The sequence below is a fragment of the Cottoperca gobio genome, chromosome 24 (genome assembly GCF_900634415.1).
Source record: "Cottoperca gobio chromosome 24, fCotGob3.1, whole genome shotgun sequence".
Taxonomy (NCBI): domain Eukaryota; kingdom Metazoa; phylum Chordata; class Actinopteri; order Perciformes; family Bovichtidae; genus Cottoperca; species Cottoperca gobio.
This window is the reverse complement of record NC_041378.1, coordinates 4862050-4878824: the sequence shown is the minus strand read 5'-3', so window position 1 is coordinate 4878824 and position 16775 is coordinate 4862050. Positions and strand designations below refer to the sequence as shown.

The following is a 16775-nucleotide window of genomic DNA, read 5'->3' as shown; positions in this document are numbered from 1 at the left end:
ACATCTTAGATACATTTCTAATCCACACATTCCTTCACGTCTCCCTAGCTGCTCTTCCACGTTGACAACGGAGCTGGACTCATCACGGCCGAGCACATGCCCGAGGGTGACGGGTTCTGCGACGGCCAGTGGCACTCCGTCACCGCCAAGAAGCTTCGCCACAGGGTGGAGCTGGTGGTCGACGAGAAGCAGAGCCAAGCAGAGAGTCCTAACGCGCGCTCCAACACATGTGACACCAACGACCCCATCTACGTCGGAGGATATCCGGGTATGACCGCCTGCTAACACACATCCTTAACATAATGCTGATGCAACACACACACATTAGATCCATTACTATGCAGAGGAGGACGCAGTGTTGTTGAGATGTCATCTTTTTACCTCCCTCTCAGGTGGAGTTCGACAGGCAGCGCTCTCCACCAGCACTTCCTTCAAAGGCTGCTTGAGAAACCTGAAGATCACCAAAGCTTCTAAGATCATGGAAGTGCAGTTCAACAAGGCTCTAGAGATTAAAGGAGTGCAGCCTCTCTCCTGTCCTGCTGTAGCTGCCTAACAGGCACCACAGAGCTTTCCCTTTGTTGTGTACTTAGTACAGTACCTCTCCACAGGCTCTTCTCTATTCTGTGCCCCCCCCCCCCATTCAATTCGCAAAATGCACCTTGAGGAGAGAGTGCGTGTTCTTTTGGCACTCATGATGCCACGTCATAGCACAAATGTCTTATTATGTTAAATGCGTCTCTCCCTCCGCTCGCATCGCAGGAGGGAGCGAGATGAGGAATAGATTAAGTACAAACTGAGACATGAGAAGAGCACAACGTTTATATATCAGTGTGTTAAACTCCTGTTTCCTAACTTCACGCTCACATTCTCAGTACGACACCCCGACTTCATGTACTGTAAGAGACTCTGGTCAATAAATCTTATCATGGCTACAACATGTGTTTGGTAAGACCTGTGCTGTGCTTACATTCAAGCTAATATATTTGCGGGTGTGTGATTAAGATAACATTAACTCAGAACGGTCGAGTCCCTTGTTACATGAAATAATGACATGACATTTTATATTTGTGCGTGAGTTTGTCCTTCATGAACCTTGTTCCCTGAGAGTTTGTTTAGAAAGTTCCTCGACAGTCCACACTTAATCAAAGTGATTGCTATGATGGAACAGCGAAATGAAAAGGTACAAGGTTTTCGTAGGAGTCGTGGCGCTGTATGTTCTGCATGGTGTTTCTGAAATATATTCTTCATCAACCAGGTTGTCCTGTCCTTCTTTAAAGCTGCAGAGTGTGAAGTTGTGTCAGGACCCTGTGGACTCAATCCTTGACACGATTGTAGGAGATTTTCAGAATAAAATACATTTGATCATTTAGTAAAGAAAGTAATATTAAGAGTGATTGATACGATAAGGATTAAGATTCAAAAGAAGCCTCGTTGCTGCGACTCCCCTACTGTAGGTGGAGCTACTGCGTCCACCTAACGCTGTGTTAATAATGCGTTTTCAGTGTCCACAAACCCGAGTTCTAAACTCACTAATGACTCTTTTGGGTGATGATTTTCATATTAAATGTATATATGCTTGCCTTCCTGATTCAATTCAATATTTCTCAGTTTACTATGTGGTAGCTATCAAGAGGAAATCATTAAAATACATGTTCATGGGTCCTAAACAGACTGATTTAGGTATGAAACTTTGTAGCATGGATATTTTTCTTGACATAATTTACTGTGAGGAGACTCTCAGGCTTTGATGAGTGGATGCATTTTTTCATGTCAAGTTCAGAGGCCACACAACATGTTTCTGAAGGCCACTATTGGATGGTGTGGATGCACTTTGAGAAACTTGGTACTATATACTATCCACCCCATTTACCTCCGATCTCCTGCTCCACATCTCCTGCTCCACATCTCCTGCTCCACATCTTCCTGTACAGCTCATGGCATCAAATATAAGTTAAAGTGTGTGTGCCGATGTTACAAAAGGTCTTCCTGCATGTAACATCGAGAGAGAAGCTTCCCAGCACTAACACCTCAGATACACTAGAGGGCAGTGTGTGACTGCAAAGAGCAAAACTACCTGTTCGATGGAGCTGCACTCAAAGTTCATAAGTTGATGTTTGGCCCCATGTTGTGTGTCGTAAAGTGTAGGGAGGACAATAACGAACCAAATCCTTCGCTTTTATTGTGCATTCCTCTTTTATTATCATCATCATGGTCCTCTTTACATACGGTGAAGAATGGTTACAGGTCAGCCCACTGAAACCTCGCTGTGGCGCCTGAAGTGGAATGTTCAGAAGATTAAAGCCTAACGTCACATCAGCTCGCTTGTTTAAAGTTACACTTGTTTTTGTAAAATGATCAACCTGCACTTACCTTCTTATGAAAACAAGATCACACATCTGTTTAAGAGTCTTTGGGGGGGGGGAATAGACAGTTACATTAGCAGTGATAATCTAAGAAATAGATATAGAACAGATGGTTTTGTTGCCAGTATTGTGACACGATTTAAAATCCAATCATTTCCTGTCACCCTCCTTTCCAGGAGCGACGTGGTTACATGTTGCCATCTGTAGTTTTACTTTTAAACGCACAACTAAACCACTATTGGACACGCAGAGGTTACTAATCGTGTGTCATCCCACATCAGCAGATTGATCCACGAGCTCGTGTTTGTCCCTCTTTCTTTCCCTTATATCATCCTAGTGACTGACGTGAGATAAAACAGCTAGCTAACAGCATTAATCTAAGTCTCATTTGCATTCAAGCATTCCATGTTTATACCACTGAAAGTAAAGCGACAGCCTCTTCACCTTATTAACATGACTGGACAGAAAAACGACGAGAGAAACGACGACGCCTGGCGTGCAGGAGTGGAGACCTCTTGAGAAGAGTAGCATCGTTTATCCTCCGCACTGTGACAGCACTGTCCTGGTGTCAGGTCTGGTGACTTATTGCATGCTGTCAGTCCCGCTTGAACTGATCTGAGGTGAGTTTCAAAACACGGTGGCGGTCCAGTCCGGCGTCCTCACCCCGCCTGCCACACCCAAACACCCCAGGGTCCTTTTCAACCTGCTCCCCGCGGGTAAGCAGCTCTTCTGCGTATGGTTCCTCCTACTCTTCATCCAAGCCTCGTCAGGACGACTGCATGAGGCCCGTCAGTCGTTTCCCCCGTCAGTGACTTGCCCTGGTGGGGAGGCAGAGAGAGAGGGGGGGGGGGAGGGAGGGAGGTGAGGCTGACAGCTGTCAAGGTAAAAGCTTAACGGAGGACTTAGAAAGAGCAGCGTGGGAGGAAAAGTGAAAGAAATGATATGATGCAAGAAATGTGACAAAGCTGAAAGTTCACGTCTAAGTGGTGAAAATATGAAAAGGAAACGCCATGGAGGAGATATCGAGTCCATTAAGAGAACACTTATTCATCGTTTATAATCCTTCATAGTGCATCTATGATACTATACTCTGACTTATTATTAATGTCATACTATAATATGACACTTGGCATTACATACTATGTTTCATTATGACATTTGAATAGCATACTTCACCATGACACTCTATGGTATATGCATTGTTCTAGTTACAGGTCTGTGTTCTCCAAAGGCTTCATGTGTTGGTTTAAAAGAAACATTATCTGCCACTATTTCATGAATCCAAACAAATGTGAAGGTTACATCTTAAAACCCTCCTTTAAAACATTGATCCTGCATCTTCAATAATCCTGCAAGCATTTCTTTATCCAGCGTGACGCAGCTGGACGGTGAACAAGACAAACACTAAGGAACAAAGTTACATCTTCGATAGCTCTCTTATCACCGTTAACAACAATACTTCATGATCTATACACTGAGGACACTCACCACACTGCGAGTGAACTTCTCCAGGGAGGTGCGTCGCCCCTGCTCCGTTTCAGGCTGCAGAGTCAAAGAAACATACATGAGCATGCATCTCACACACTTCAGCAGATTAAAGGGCCAGTTCACCAAATGTACAGATTGCAAGTGTAACTTTCCGTTGTTAAAGCAATTTAATTAGTGCTGTGAAGCATATAGTATGGTTATTATAAACAGCGTTCTCTCAGCACGTATGTTTGACACCCCTGCTTTAAGACGTCTCAATGATGCCATTGAAGCGACCTGGTGAGTTCACTTCAGTCCTGCAGTGACAATGCCACGTGCAATCACACAGTTAGTATGTCATATGAACAGAGGAGATGACCTGTGGGACAAACAGACAGACGTGCTTACTTTCTTCCTCGCCGTCAGCAGGTCCTGGTACACGTTGGAGCGCAGGAAGCGTGTGTAGCTGTCACTTTTCATCAGCTTGTAGATGTGGTCCTTACATGGAGAGAGCCGAAAGAGAGAAGACACGTGGGGCTCGGATATAAATGATTCTGTGGCAGTGATGTACAAAACTCAGTAAACTAAGCGACACAGTCACTAAGGGAGAAACGTGATTGTAGCACGTTGCCAACTAACTTTCCCTTTTAAGCCTGTAACAGGAGACAGACACCACCCGACACTTCTTTCCATTTCCATCTCCCAGCGAGCCGTTTTCTCTATAAATCCCTCCACAATATAAACCCATTAGCTGATATTGGTGAAGCGTGTAAGAAAGACAAATGGGGCAGACAACAGCGTGGGATTGAGTTTGTGAAGAGGCAGCACTGACACTGATCACCTAAAGAGATATAAATTAAAAGCATGATACAGCCGTTCCCTGCAGAGAGAGAGAGAGAGAGAGAGAGAGAAGCTGGAACTGAGCTTTGTTATTACTGTACACCGGCCTCAATAAGAAGGTTAGCTTACATACGTTAGCATAAAGATTGACTAAGGCATACATTCCTTCGTAAAAATACTAATTGTCATTTTTACACATCAGTTTTTCTACGGATTAAACAAAGAAGATGTAATGTGTGTGTTCATGAGTTTTAGAGGTGCTGGTAGACGTATATTTTGGAGAGCGTGATGCTAGCAGATCCCCTGTTTCTAGCATTATGCTACACAAAGCTAACTAGCAGCTTCATATTGGCAGTGTGCAGATATCATCTTCTTATCTCTCAGCAAAAAAGTGAAACAAACATATATAATCTTAGTGTTTTTAATGTCCAATACTGTCTTTCTTATCCAATTTATTCATGTATGCATTTTATGCATGTACAAAAACGTCCCCCCCACTTTAAAGTTTCTGATCCACAACTTTACACGATCACCACCTGACGCATGACGTATATATGTACATGCTGCGTATCAGAAGGCAGCAGGTGCGTTATTGAGTTCCACTTCAGTCAGACAGGTTAACCTTCCAGCTGACAGGTGGGGATAATTGGCTCTTGCTCTGCGCGGAATTTTAAGTACATGGATAATTTTTCCTGGCTGTAATTTATAAATGGCACTGTAGATAGTTATTTCTGTGTGGGTGAGCGAGTTAATAAGGTTTTAAAAGGGACCGTAGTTAATATTACTGTGAAGTATTTCATTAAAACTAGAAATGTTAACACTGGAGTCCGTGTGGGACCAGGAAACACTTTAAAGTTATTGTTATTGCACAGCTGCAGAGGCCTGTAATGAGATTGTTTGACTGCTTTGTTGACTCGCTTCCAAATCTAGTTTTGAGTGTAATAACTTGTTTAAAAAGGACGGGATAAATTCACCTTCACTAAAAAGCACTTCCGTATCTCGTGCGCTCTCACCTGTGCGTCCTCGTAGCTGTACCGTCCGGCGTCCTTCAGGTTCTGGCTCGTGCGTTCGTAGCTGTGCGAGTCCAGGTTGATGGAGCTGGGTGCTCCCTCCGCCAGGAACTCTGCCCAGATGTCCTGCGCCCTCTGCCCCACCTCCTGCTGGGGCCTCCTCTTCATGTCCTGCACCGCCAACCAGAACCTGCAATACAGATCAGATAGAAGTGTCTAAACACTCGGTTGGTTGCAATCTGCAACTCCCCGCTACATGCCACTAAATCCTGCGCACTGCTCCTTTAAGTGCTGCCATCAAATTAACTGGATTTTTTTCTTGACGAGTAACTGTCCAGTGTAAGAGAGGCGATATCCAGGGAAGCAATGAACCGTGTTAAACACCAGAGGCAGCAGAGAGCCGCAGGCTGACTGCCTTCAACACGGGTTTGTATCTACATTGATCTGTGGACTGCTTCAGAGAAATAGTAATATAGAGAGAAACACTCCAGGGTCTGCTTCTCTCTCGCTGTCACTCTCCCCCTCAGTAGTGCGCTCCTAAAAGCTCCTTCATAAAAGCAATTAAAGGTCCGGAAAACAGGAACAACAGAGAGGGGGAGGGAGAGGAGCCTGATAGGATAGTCGAGAAGTGAGTGGAGATAAGAGTGTATGCTCTCTGTCTGCATCTGTGTGTGTGTTCTCACTCTGCAGCTCAGAGGCATCAACAACCTTCATGTCATCGCTCACAGTTCAGGACTCTCCTTCTCTCCGTTAGACTTTTACACACACACACACACACACACACACACACACACACACACACACACACACACACACACACACACACACACACACACACACACACACACACACACACACACACACACACACACACACACACACACACACACACACACACACACACACACACACACACAGTGCTGACTGCTAACAGAAGATCTGTCCGTCTCCCACGACACTGCGTCTGAATACTTCCATTTTTATGCACCACAATTAATATAATATGGGAAAGCGCTAACATAGCAGTAAAAAAGCATTTAGATTATATTCTAGATACTCAGATATTTATTGCTCTTTTCTACCTTTCAGGAAAGATTCATTTCTGATCTTTTGACATAACACTTTCTCCACCACTGTAAATGTGTCCTTATGAATACAATCATTTCAAAAGAAAGTTTCAGATTTAAGTAATTATACGTCCCAGTGGAAAGATGTGTAACAATCTCCGACTACTTTTATCCCCAGAAATGTGACATTTAGATTTCTGTGAGTGGCAATCTTTTCTTATTGTGTACAAGGTACAGATCTTCATGACTGGGAACAGGAACATCGTTTACTTGTGGTTTGTTTTGTACCGTGTTTACTGTGCAAGTGGGTTGAAATGATAGGTTGGAACAAAAAGGGATGTCAAATAGAAATCTGTGTTTTCTGGCTATTTTCAGAGCAGTGAAAGCTTCTGTTAACTGTTCAACTCTCTGGCTGGAACCCAGCGCGTTTAGAAGATCAAATGTAAAAGTGTTCCTGAACTGGCAACATTCACCTGAACGTAAACAGGTCGGAGAGGATTAATGAAGCATCTCGTTCACTCACCGCAGGTTTTCTGAGCTGAACTCCGACTCCAGGAACTTGAGGAAGAGTTCCTGTCCTGCAGGGTCCTTCAGGGCCTCCTGCAGAGAGAAACCCCACTTCTTCACCCGCTGCTGACTGGGCTCCTTACTGGGACAGAGAGGGGGGGGGGGGGTGGGAGACAGACAGAGAGTCAGACACAGAGACAGAGAGAGTCAGACAGTCAGACAGAGAGACAGAGAGAGACAGACAGAGAGTCAGAGACAGAGACAGAGAGAGTCAGACAGAGAGTCAGAGAGAGCGACAGACAGACTCAGACAGAGACAGACACAGAGAGAGAGAGAGAGAGAGAGAGAGAGAGAGAGAGAGAGAGAGAGAGGAGAGAGAGAGAGAGAGAGAGAGAGAGAGAGAGAGAAGAGAGAGAGATAGAGGAGAGACAGACAGACAGTCAGACAGAGGACAGAGAGAGACAGACAGACAGACAGACAGAGAGACAGAGAGACAGAGACAGAGACAGAGAGAGACAGACAGACAGACAGACTCAGACAGAGACAGACACAGAGAGAGAGAGAGAGAGAGAGAGAGAGACAGACAGACAGACAGACAGAGACAGAGAGACAGAGAGACAGAGAGAGACAGACAGAGAGACAGAGAGACAGAGTGTATTCATCCACCTGATCTTGTGCAGGAGGTCATTGTTACAGAGAGCAGTGATACTTAGTGCAGGACGACTGACATGGAAACAGAATAAAGGATAATCAGGCTTTAAAGCCTGAAACGCGATCAGTCATCCGAAAGGACTCGTGTTGATGGGAGCTTGGTGTCGGGAAAGCTGCGCATTATGCAAACGTTCATCCGAAATCAATCAATTTTAATCTCTGCAGGGAATATATGTTCTCCTACCCTGCAATGAATCAATTCAGCTGAATTATTAAACTACATTAGGCACAATGATTATACATCTGCTCTAATTAATTCCTGCATAATTCAGAACAGGCCGGGAGTGCAGAGCATAGTGCAACTTGTTGAGAGCTGGCCTCTCTAAGAGACGATGAGTAGTGCCTTACCTTTATACCTCTCGATAACATTTCAATGTCTGATCAATACTTTCACATCGTCTCATATGCATTTGTAACACATAAACTGAGGCAGGTTATTTGATAAGGATTGATTAAACTGAATGACCTCACTACTTCAGAAAATGTCTCACTCAAAGTAATGACCTATAAATACAGTACTGCTGTTAAATCACTCGACCCCCCAGCAGGGATGTGTGTGATTGTGTCACAATTATATCAGTTACACAACAAAACAACACTTTGTGTCAATATTCAATTCAAAAGGCCAGAATAGAAAACACACACACTGTGTTCAGAACCCATTTGAAGTTTCTGTTCGACCTGCCAGTTAAACTTTATTACAAAGGTTTGTACCTGGCCTCCAGGTCCCAGAGGGAGGGGTCGTCGCTGATCCAGGGGTTGGACGGTTCCTGCGCCGTCGCAAACTGGTCATAGTCCATGTACTGCTCAGTGTAGCTTATCAGACTGACGCACACACACACACACACACACACACACACACACACACACGTTGAGGGCCAGAAGTTAAGAGACAAAGTGACTCATCAATATTTCCTGTTTACCTGATAATTGTGACTTTGAAAGCTTTTAGAAGTTAGTGGAGTAAATTATGCAAAAACAAATCGTTAAGCAGGAGCATCTGTTCAGATCAAAATCTCAGACGTGAACCTCCTACCTCTCTTTGAAAGCGTGAGAAGAACAAGCTCAGAGACACGCAGCACAGAGACGACAGCAGGACTCGGTTTAAAGAATCTGTTATAACAGAATGTCTTTTCTTCCCTCCATCACATGCAGTACGTACTGCGAGTACTAACACGCTCTACATACATCATTAAATGTTGATACTTCAGTAACACCACTTATTAGGTGTGAGGAACCTTCAGTTACTGATTAGAGTGCATGTAGTGATTAGACCAAACAAGAGACAAGAGTCCTCTCAGATCAATTCAGACTCACTACACAGCCCAAGAATCAGAACCACGGACAGCGACACTGAACAGAATCCATCAACACCTGCGCTCCAAGTCTTACTGCTCATGTGCAGTGCTTTCTGAAATGTGCATACGTTTAAGTCGCAAGAAAAACAAGTAAGACTATTTCTAAAGCTTTGCACTTTGGAGGTTTCATGCTCGGGACGCAAACTTCAAAACAAAAGCACAATAAACATCTATTTAACAGGAAGTGAAGCATCATCCTGTAGAGCGCGTGTGTTCGACTGTACAGGGAGCATCTGGCAGATGTTATATTGTGTAAAAGATGTGCGTGGCCTTGTATTCAACCCATATTTGTATCTTTACATACTTCCATATGCACAACACTTGAGACTGCAGTGAAAGTGAACCAGGCATCAGCAAACGTCTGCACACTCAAATGCTTGGAAAAGATTTCCTTCACGCAGTCAACACATTTGTCATATTATCTTGTTTCAACCACAGTTGTCGAACAACGGCTGGATCTCTGACAGAAAACATTTGAGCCAAACACTGATCCTATTGGACTAATTATTCCTAAATGTGAAGTGATTTAACAAAAAGAAATGCTAGTGAGTCGTTTTGAAAGTTATCGCTCAACATGACCGATGTTGTTGGACGTGTTGTTGTTGTTTGCAGTTATTGACTTGTTGTGGAAAGGCTCCGCTCTGTGGAGCACCAATTAAACTCAGCTCTGTACATCAAGTCAGGAGGTCAAAGGGTCAGGGAGGCAGCGCAGCAGCAGACAGCAGTAATCACAGTTTTCTGCTCTGCTGGAAGGTAATGGCTGTCCCGACTGACTGAGCAGGGGATGGGACTGTCAGGCGAGCAAACACAGGAGTGTCTGGGGGGGGGGGGGGGTAGGGACTAGAAACACCTTTACATGCATACAAATACTTACAAGATAACAAGAATGCATCGAGTGCAGCGACATGACAAATTCCTTCTTGTTTAATCAAATATACAAACTAAAATATAAGTGGACTTCTAATGGGAACAGGTTGCAATAGTGTTCGTACTGCCAGGGAGGGAGGGTACCTTTCAGCTACTTTAGACATCTTCATACGGTGACGATCCACCTGCGTGTTCAGGAATAAGATCTGAAAGAGGGGATGACAGGAGTCAGGGTTTGTCAGCAAACTAAATGGAATAGTACATTTCTAAAATATCAGTGTATGACAAGTATCAGGGTGTTACTATAATAAACAAACAAGAGATGTTTGAGTTGGTTGGCAGCCCCAGTGGTGATGTTACTGCTCCTGTGTTTCATTATTAACACTCCTGTTGTTTGTTGCTTGTCTTTTTGTTTTGTGGCAGAAAGCAACACTTCCTGCTAAACTTATACATCTCAGTGTAAAATACAATGTAGAGGCTGTCTATGTTCTTCTGTGGCAATGAACTCTAATGCTGCTGGAGTCATTATTATATAGCACACTTCAAATATAGATGTTTTACAACATGCGTTACCTCTTTCTCCACATCCTCCTTGGTGCCTTTCCTGCAGTGGTGCGAGGGAGTATGTATGGGACTCTGAGACTGTGTTCCCTCCTCCACCAAACCATACACGGACTGGGCCGTTTGAACACGACGATAAAGGAGAAGTAGGAGAGATAGAAGAGACGCACAATGTGTACAGATGATTGTCTCGCAGTGCAGATATAAGCCACAAAAGATAATTGCTTGCAGGAATGTAAATCTGGTTAAGGAGCAGCGTTGATGTGTCAAAGTATATCCACATTTATTGTAACTTTATACCAACACTGTCACACCCTTGTCTTGGAGTTTATACCTTCTTAACTCTGTGGGGGTTCTTCATGCGTCTGCATTTCCTGATGTCCATCTCTGTCGTGTTAACACATCCAGGCTGGACAAAACACGAGCAAAAGAAAAAATGACCACAGTCAATACTGGTGAAGTCAAGTCAACTGGGGAAAGATAGACAAGTGGAAGTATGGGGATGGAAAGTGACGGAGGTGGCTACAATCTGCTCGGACTGAGGCTTACCACGGGTCTGTGGACGTCCCAGAAGGCTCTCTCCTGGCTGTCAAGGATCTTCCTCTCGGTTTTATCCTTTTTCCTGTCGATCCTGCACATGAGATCAGGCGGCGTGAGAAATACAGCAGGCAACTCTCCTCGCATCAGCATTAAATGTAGCAGTTGAATCAGGACGGATAAGTAGGTGGAAAGAGACAGTCTGGAGATTATAAAGTCTATATGTCCATCAATACTGAAGCTCAAGTGCTCAAAAGGTTTGACACGGTCCCTGCGCACCATCTCCTGTGTGTGTGTGTGTGTGTGTGTGTGTGTGTGTGTGTGTGTGTGTGTGTGTGTGCACTGATCACAACCTCTGATGTGTTCGTCCTGCTGCACGTAACGGTTTTGCTCTCTGCACAAATCTACAGCAGAGACATGCTGATCGTCTGGTGCTGTTGAAATGAACAAGTGTCCACTTCAGTGTGTTTACCCGGGACATGTAGGCTGCAGACATCTCGATAGAAGAACATTCCCAGAGATGAAACTATTACATTTACTACCACCAAGGAAAATACCCAAGTAAATGTGCTCACGTACTGTATTTATGAGAGCGTTCTAATTGTATACTACTTTAGATTTTTACTTTACTAGATGTCCTTTATACTGCATACATAGCTATATATGTATACATACATGAGATCTTATTAAATATACGTCACAAACTACCCAACAATGGTTGAAAGAATACTTTTAGTTTTGATAGTAACTTGTTCTTGAGTAGAATTTTACTTTACCAAAGTTTCTTTTTACCAGAGTAAAGTTTCTGAATCTCGGGATGTTGAAAATGTTGTTCTCGACCCTTTGGATTCAGTATATATATCCATAAATGAATCAAAGAAGGCTTTGGTAAAAGCAGACAGGTATCCATTGTTTATCCATCATCGCTGGTTAAAACAACAAGACTATTACATGAGGATTAATGGAGTCTGTCAGAAACATCCCCTGCTCGTGATATGGGATGTCACACGTTGAGGTTTTACCGTTTTGTTGATCTTTTTCCTTAAGTGTGAATGACATCGCTGCGTGCGTTGTAGTTTCATGAGTTGCCTTGGTAACACAGCGCACTTACTTGACCTGGGCCTCAGCCTGCATGTAGATAAACTCCCACTTCCTGGCAAAGGCTCTCTGCAGCCTGGCTAGGTTCTCCTGTTGGAGAGAAGAAAGAGAAACATGTTAATATCTAAATCTCACAAAAGAAAAATGTAAACATTCGACAGTTTTAAAGTTTCTGAGATGCAATTTCCATCTCACGTCTGACCTTTAAGAGGTGTTTGTTCTGCTCTAAGCTTGACGCAGACATCAATACTAAGAAGTATTGGTAAAAAGGGACAATCCAACACTTACCGCTTCATAATCTGCCAGCTCCAGCCTGGTCTTGTTCTGCATGGTCCGCTTGCACAGATAAATAGCTGCAAGAAGGACAGAGAGGATCGACAACTTGGATTCACCAGTGCACACGCTCCCCTCCATTAATGCATCTCAAACGCCCTACAGCGTGTACATGCACGCCTCTCCTCTCGTGGTTTGAGAGTGTAGTTTTGTAGGTCGGCTGTCCACCTCTCTGTTGCTTTAGGGTTATGAGGTGGAGTGTGAAGAGGCACTAAACTCCAGCTGCCTCTGTGACAGCATGAGGGGCAGGAAGTGGAGCGGCCATTTACCGTCGACTAGTCCTCTCTACAGTGGAGGGTTAAAGTAGTGCTGCAGTGGTGCAGTAGTAGTGCAGTGGAGGGATTTGTATTTATATGCAGGTAAAATCTGATATATAGGTGTGTTTACACTGATTGGTCATGTTTTATTAGTCAGTGCTTGTGAAGCAGATCTCTTATTAATGACTTGTATTCATTTTTTATATTATTTATGGTCGGATTTCTTTTTAGAAATATTTATTTAATGCATTTAAATTCTGGAATTACTAGATTTATTGAAAATAAATAATCTTTGATGGAAAAATTGCAAAAATATAAGTGTGTCGTTAAATGAATACGTGAAATTGTAAGGTTTGTGCGTTTGTTCATATCATATATAAGATGTCAACAGAAAGACTGGTTGATAGCCACATGTGTATACAGTTAAAGGTCAGTATGGATCAAATGCAAACAAGCATATTGGTCATATTATAAAATATCTAATTGGTTTTCCACGTTTCATAGCTTTACCTATTAGTCACCATCAAACCTGTGCACATAAAGTAGAAACTGACACAATTATCTATACAGTAAAGTTATTTCTGCATCTCTACAACCAAGCTACACATATTCACTTACAGCTACACAATGTGTGTTGTCTTAATTTAATGAGTGAATGCATCCCTCTTACCATAGTCTGTGTTCTCAGGCTCCCAACAGTTGGACGGCCAGAAATACGGTGCCTGACGAGGGGAATGATACGGATCAATCAGTCAAAACTATACTTTTCCCGACAAAATCTGTAGCGATGACGATGACCGCGACACGGCCGTGCACCTGATTGCTTTGCACCACTATGTGAGCAATCAAAATATTTTTATTATCAGTATTGAACAGATGTAAAACAGCTGACTCCTAAAAACTTTTTTCTCTCTAGTCAAAGGCATCCTGGGGTTTTGCAGAGGCGTGGGAGCGCCGCAGCGAGACAATAAAACGAGGAGCGATGAAAGCTGCAAAATAAACAATGTGAAAGCAGAATAATAAAGCCAGCAAGCAAACAACAGATGCTGCTAGGATTATTATTTGACATAGCTCGCAGGGTTTGAAATTTAGTTTTAAAAGCGTCTTCAGTTGTTTCTGCGGAGACAGATTTTGTTAATTGTTTTGATACTCCTCCTGTGTTTCTCTTTGACTTGCACTTAATTTGCCTGGAAAGTGAAATGCTAATGAGCGGTGATTATCTTTATGAAGCTTTCTACTTTGTCGAACCCTTCCTCCTCCTCTCGTCTTCTCTTCCACTTCACTTTGAAGCAGGAGAAGCAAGGTCAAAGCACGGTAATGTGCACTGCCGTCTCCTTTAATTAAACTGCTCCTCCAGCTCCGGTGGAGACTCAGCCCTCCAACTAACTCTGTGAATAGGAAGGAAGAAGATGCTACACAGAGATCATTCTAATCTGGCCACGTGCCGCCGTGCTGTTCCCCACTGAGAAAACATTGTTTCCTATTTCTAATTAGGAAATTCTGGATAAAAACAGTCTGGCATAATTAATCTGTGACTTTAGAATTAAATACCACTGTCTTATCTGTGAACAAAGAAGGAGGAGTAAAATGTCAGCACGCTTTCCCTGTTTGTCCCTCGATGAGATTCTAATTCTAGTGCTCTGCTCTACTACACTACGCCTACTCAGCCCGAACCCAGACCCTCGCTCGCTCGCTTGATGAATATTTTTACAGATCGCCATTCATTTTTAATAGGGTCACAGGATGCAAACATAGCTCTGAAGAATCTGCAGACAGCGGACAGGGCCTTCTGTCATCATGATCAAGATTGGTTGTGTAGTAATTCCATAACAGAACAAGTAATCTTCAACAGCTGATTTAGGTCTTAATGAAAAGTAAGCGCCTCCACAATCAGATTAACCTCGCTGGACTTGTTGGTATCTCTCACACTAATGCAGGATGAAGAAGGGATTAGTTTGAGCTCAGGTCTGTTATGAAAGGCACAAGGCCATTTGCAATTATCCCAGAAAAACAACGATTGTAATCCGTTTATAATAAAAGAGACATTATTAGAAAATCTAGCTTTTTATACACGTGTAAATAAATAAAACTCCAAATGATTGCATTCTAAAATGTCCTCGAGGAATGATTAAAACATTTTAATATGTCATACTGTCTAAAGCAGGGGTGGGGTACCTTGTTCCTATCAAGGGCCATTTCAATTTTCTACAGAATCCTTGGGAGGGCCATACTAAGTATTGAACTCATAACCTCTGCTAAAGATGTTAACACACAGCCCATTCATGTCACCTTTCTTTCATTCTGTGCAAATAAAGAAACTTTATCCAAACGCACTCGTCCTTTCAGCTCGTGCAGTTCGGCATGTTTAGTGCTGCAATGACGCTCGAGAGAGCTGCAAGCGCTTCCGCACAAACTAGACACACTGGTCTTTTACTTCCACAAATAAAGAATCGTTCGTCTATTTCTCCTGGAAAGTATCATTCCACATCCAGCTTTCTCTTGTTTACACTCGCCATGCTGCGTTCACTGATGTTAATGACAGTCTCGTTTAATATTGAAGTTTTTTGACATGACGTGACCACGTGATGACACGTTCCGCTCGTGTTGTGTTCAAGGACCCTGACCTTGGCCAGGAAACCATCCCTGGTCTGAAGCTTCTATGTGTAACATTGCTTTGAGCTAAATGCTAACATTCTGACAATGCTAACATACCAGTATTTAGCAGGTAGGCTAATGCTTATCCTGTTAGCATGCTAATGTTTGTTCATTAGCACTAGACACAAAGACTCATTAGTTTTGAAAGGTATTTGGTCAAGCACCAAAGTAGTTTTGGAGAATTTGTTTTTTACATGATGATGACACGAGATGAAAAGTGCGCTCGTGAGGCTAAAAAATACTTTTCTAGTAACATTGCGTCATTATTTGTCACGACAAGGACAGTGCCCCATCTTTCCTTTCTGTTGCATGTTGATTCAACACATCGATAATCTGAAATGCTGTTAATATTACACGTTGAAAATGTAAATCTTTACTCTCTTGTGCTTTAAAGTAATCCAGCAGGAAGTCTCTCTGAATTCAATCTGCCGTCACAAAATGCATTAAATACTCCTGCGTTCCCTCAGCCATGAGCTCATACGTGTAATTATAACAAAGTTTCAAAATCAATGAGTTGGTAACATTTGATACGCCACTCCGTATCAGGTGACAGCAGAGAAGTGCAACAAAGAGTCAATTACCTGTTTCAGGATCCTCAACAGACAAATGTAACCCGAGACTACATTAACACTAGATATTGAGGACCAACAAGGTTGGTACTTCTCCTGCAGCCTCCTCCATGTGTATCACCACTTGACGCTGCTGCTCACCTGAAAGCGGTAGAAAGTGCCGTCGTCTTTGAGTGAGAGGACGTGGTCTGAGATGGGGAAGAAGTACCCCTGAGCTGCGATGAGACTCCCGATGTGCATGGCCTCAGCTGTGACAGGAAGAGAACAAGGAGCACTGATCACTGCGGGTCCCTCAGCACTGCACACATTATCTGTGATACAATATCTACTCAGTTGTGGCAATATCAGGTCAATGAAATGAAACTAGACTCTCATGAAAGTGGCATTTTAAAGCAAGCGAGAATACAATACAATAACAATCTTTAGATTATATGAAAAGCCACCATCTTTAAGTCATTAGAAGGTTATTTTAATCCCAGTTCACCATATTTATAGATAGTCTGTTGTATCCTTTTGAATTCAGATTGGATTTCTATAGGATCTCAGCCCTGAGGTGGTTCGACTGCGGTGGGGAT

General features: G+C 43.1%; 2 protein-coding genes across 5 annotated transcripts in view; one reads left to right on the top strand and one right to left on the bottom strand.

Moving 5' to 3' along the window:
* lama2 (laminin, alpha 2) overlaps positions 1-1252 on the top strand; it is a 146860-nt gene extending 145608 nt beyond the window's left edge. For all 4 annotated transcript variants that reach the window (XM_029462753.1, XM_029462752.1, XM_029462751.1 and 1 more), the window contains 2 exons: positions 49-268; positions 393-1252. In XM_029462753.1, the coding sequence (XP_029318613.1) occupies positions 49-268; positions 393-553 (381 nt within the window). In that variant the 3' untranslated portion in view covers positions 554-1252. The remainder of the gene's footprint in view (positions 1-48; positions 269-392) is intronic.
* A 935-nt stretch (positions 1253-2187) lies between these two features.
* The window catches only part of rgs6 (regulator of G protein signaling 6), a 66700-nt gene continuing 52112 nt past the window's right edge, over positions 2188-16775 (bottom strand). The window contains 15 exon segments of the mRNA XM_029425782.1: positions 2188-3165; positions 3167-3181; positions 3852-3905; positions 4239-4328; positions 5684-5870; positions 7271-7396; positions 8680-8790; positions 10335-10396; positions 10764-10865; positions 11086-11160; positions 11301-11382; positions 12400-12476; positions 12675-12739; positions 13647-13698; positions 16342-16448. Coding sequence (XP_029281642.1) covers positions 3130-3165; positions 3167-3181; positions 3852-3905; positions 4239-4328; positions 5684-5870; positions 7271-7396; positions 8680-8790; positions 10335-10396; positions 10764-10865; positions 11086-11160; positions 11301-11382; positions 12400-12476; positions 12675-12739; positions 13647-13698; positions 16342-16448 — 1241 coding nt within the window. The 3' untranslated portion in view covers positions 2188-3129.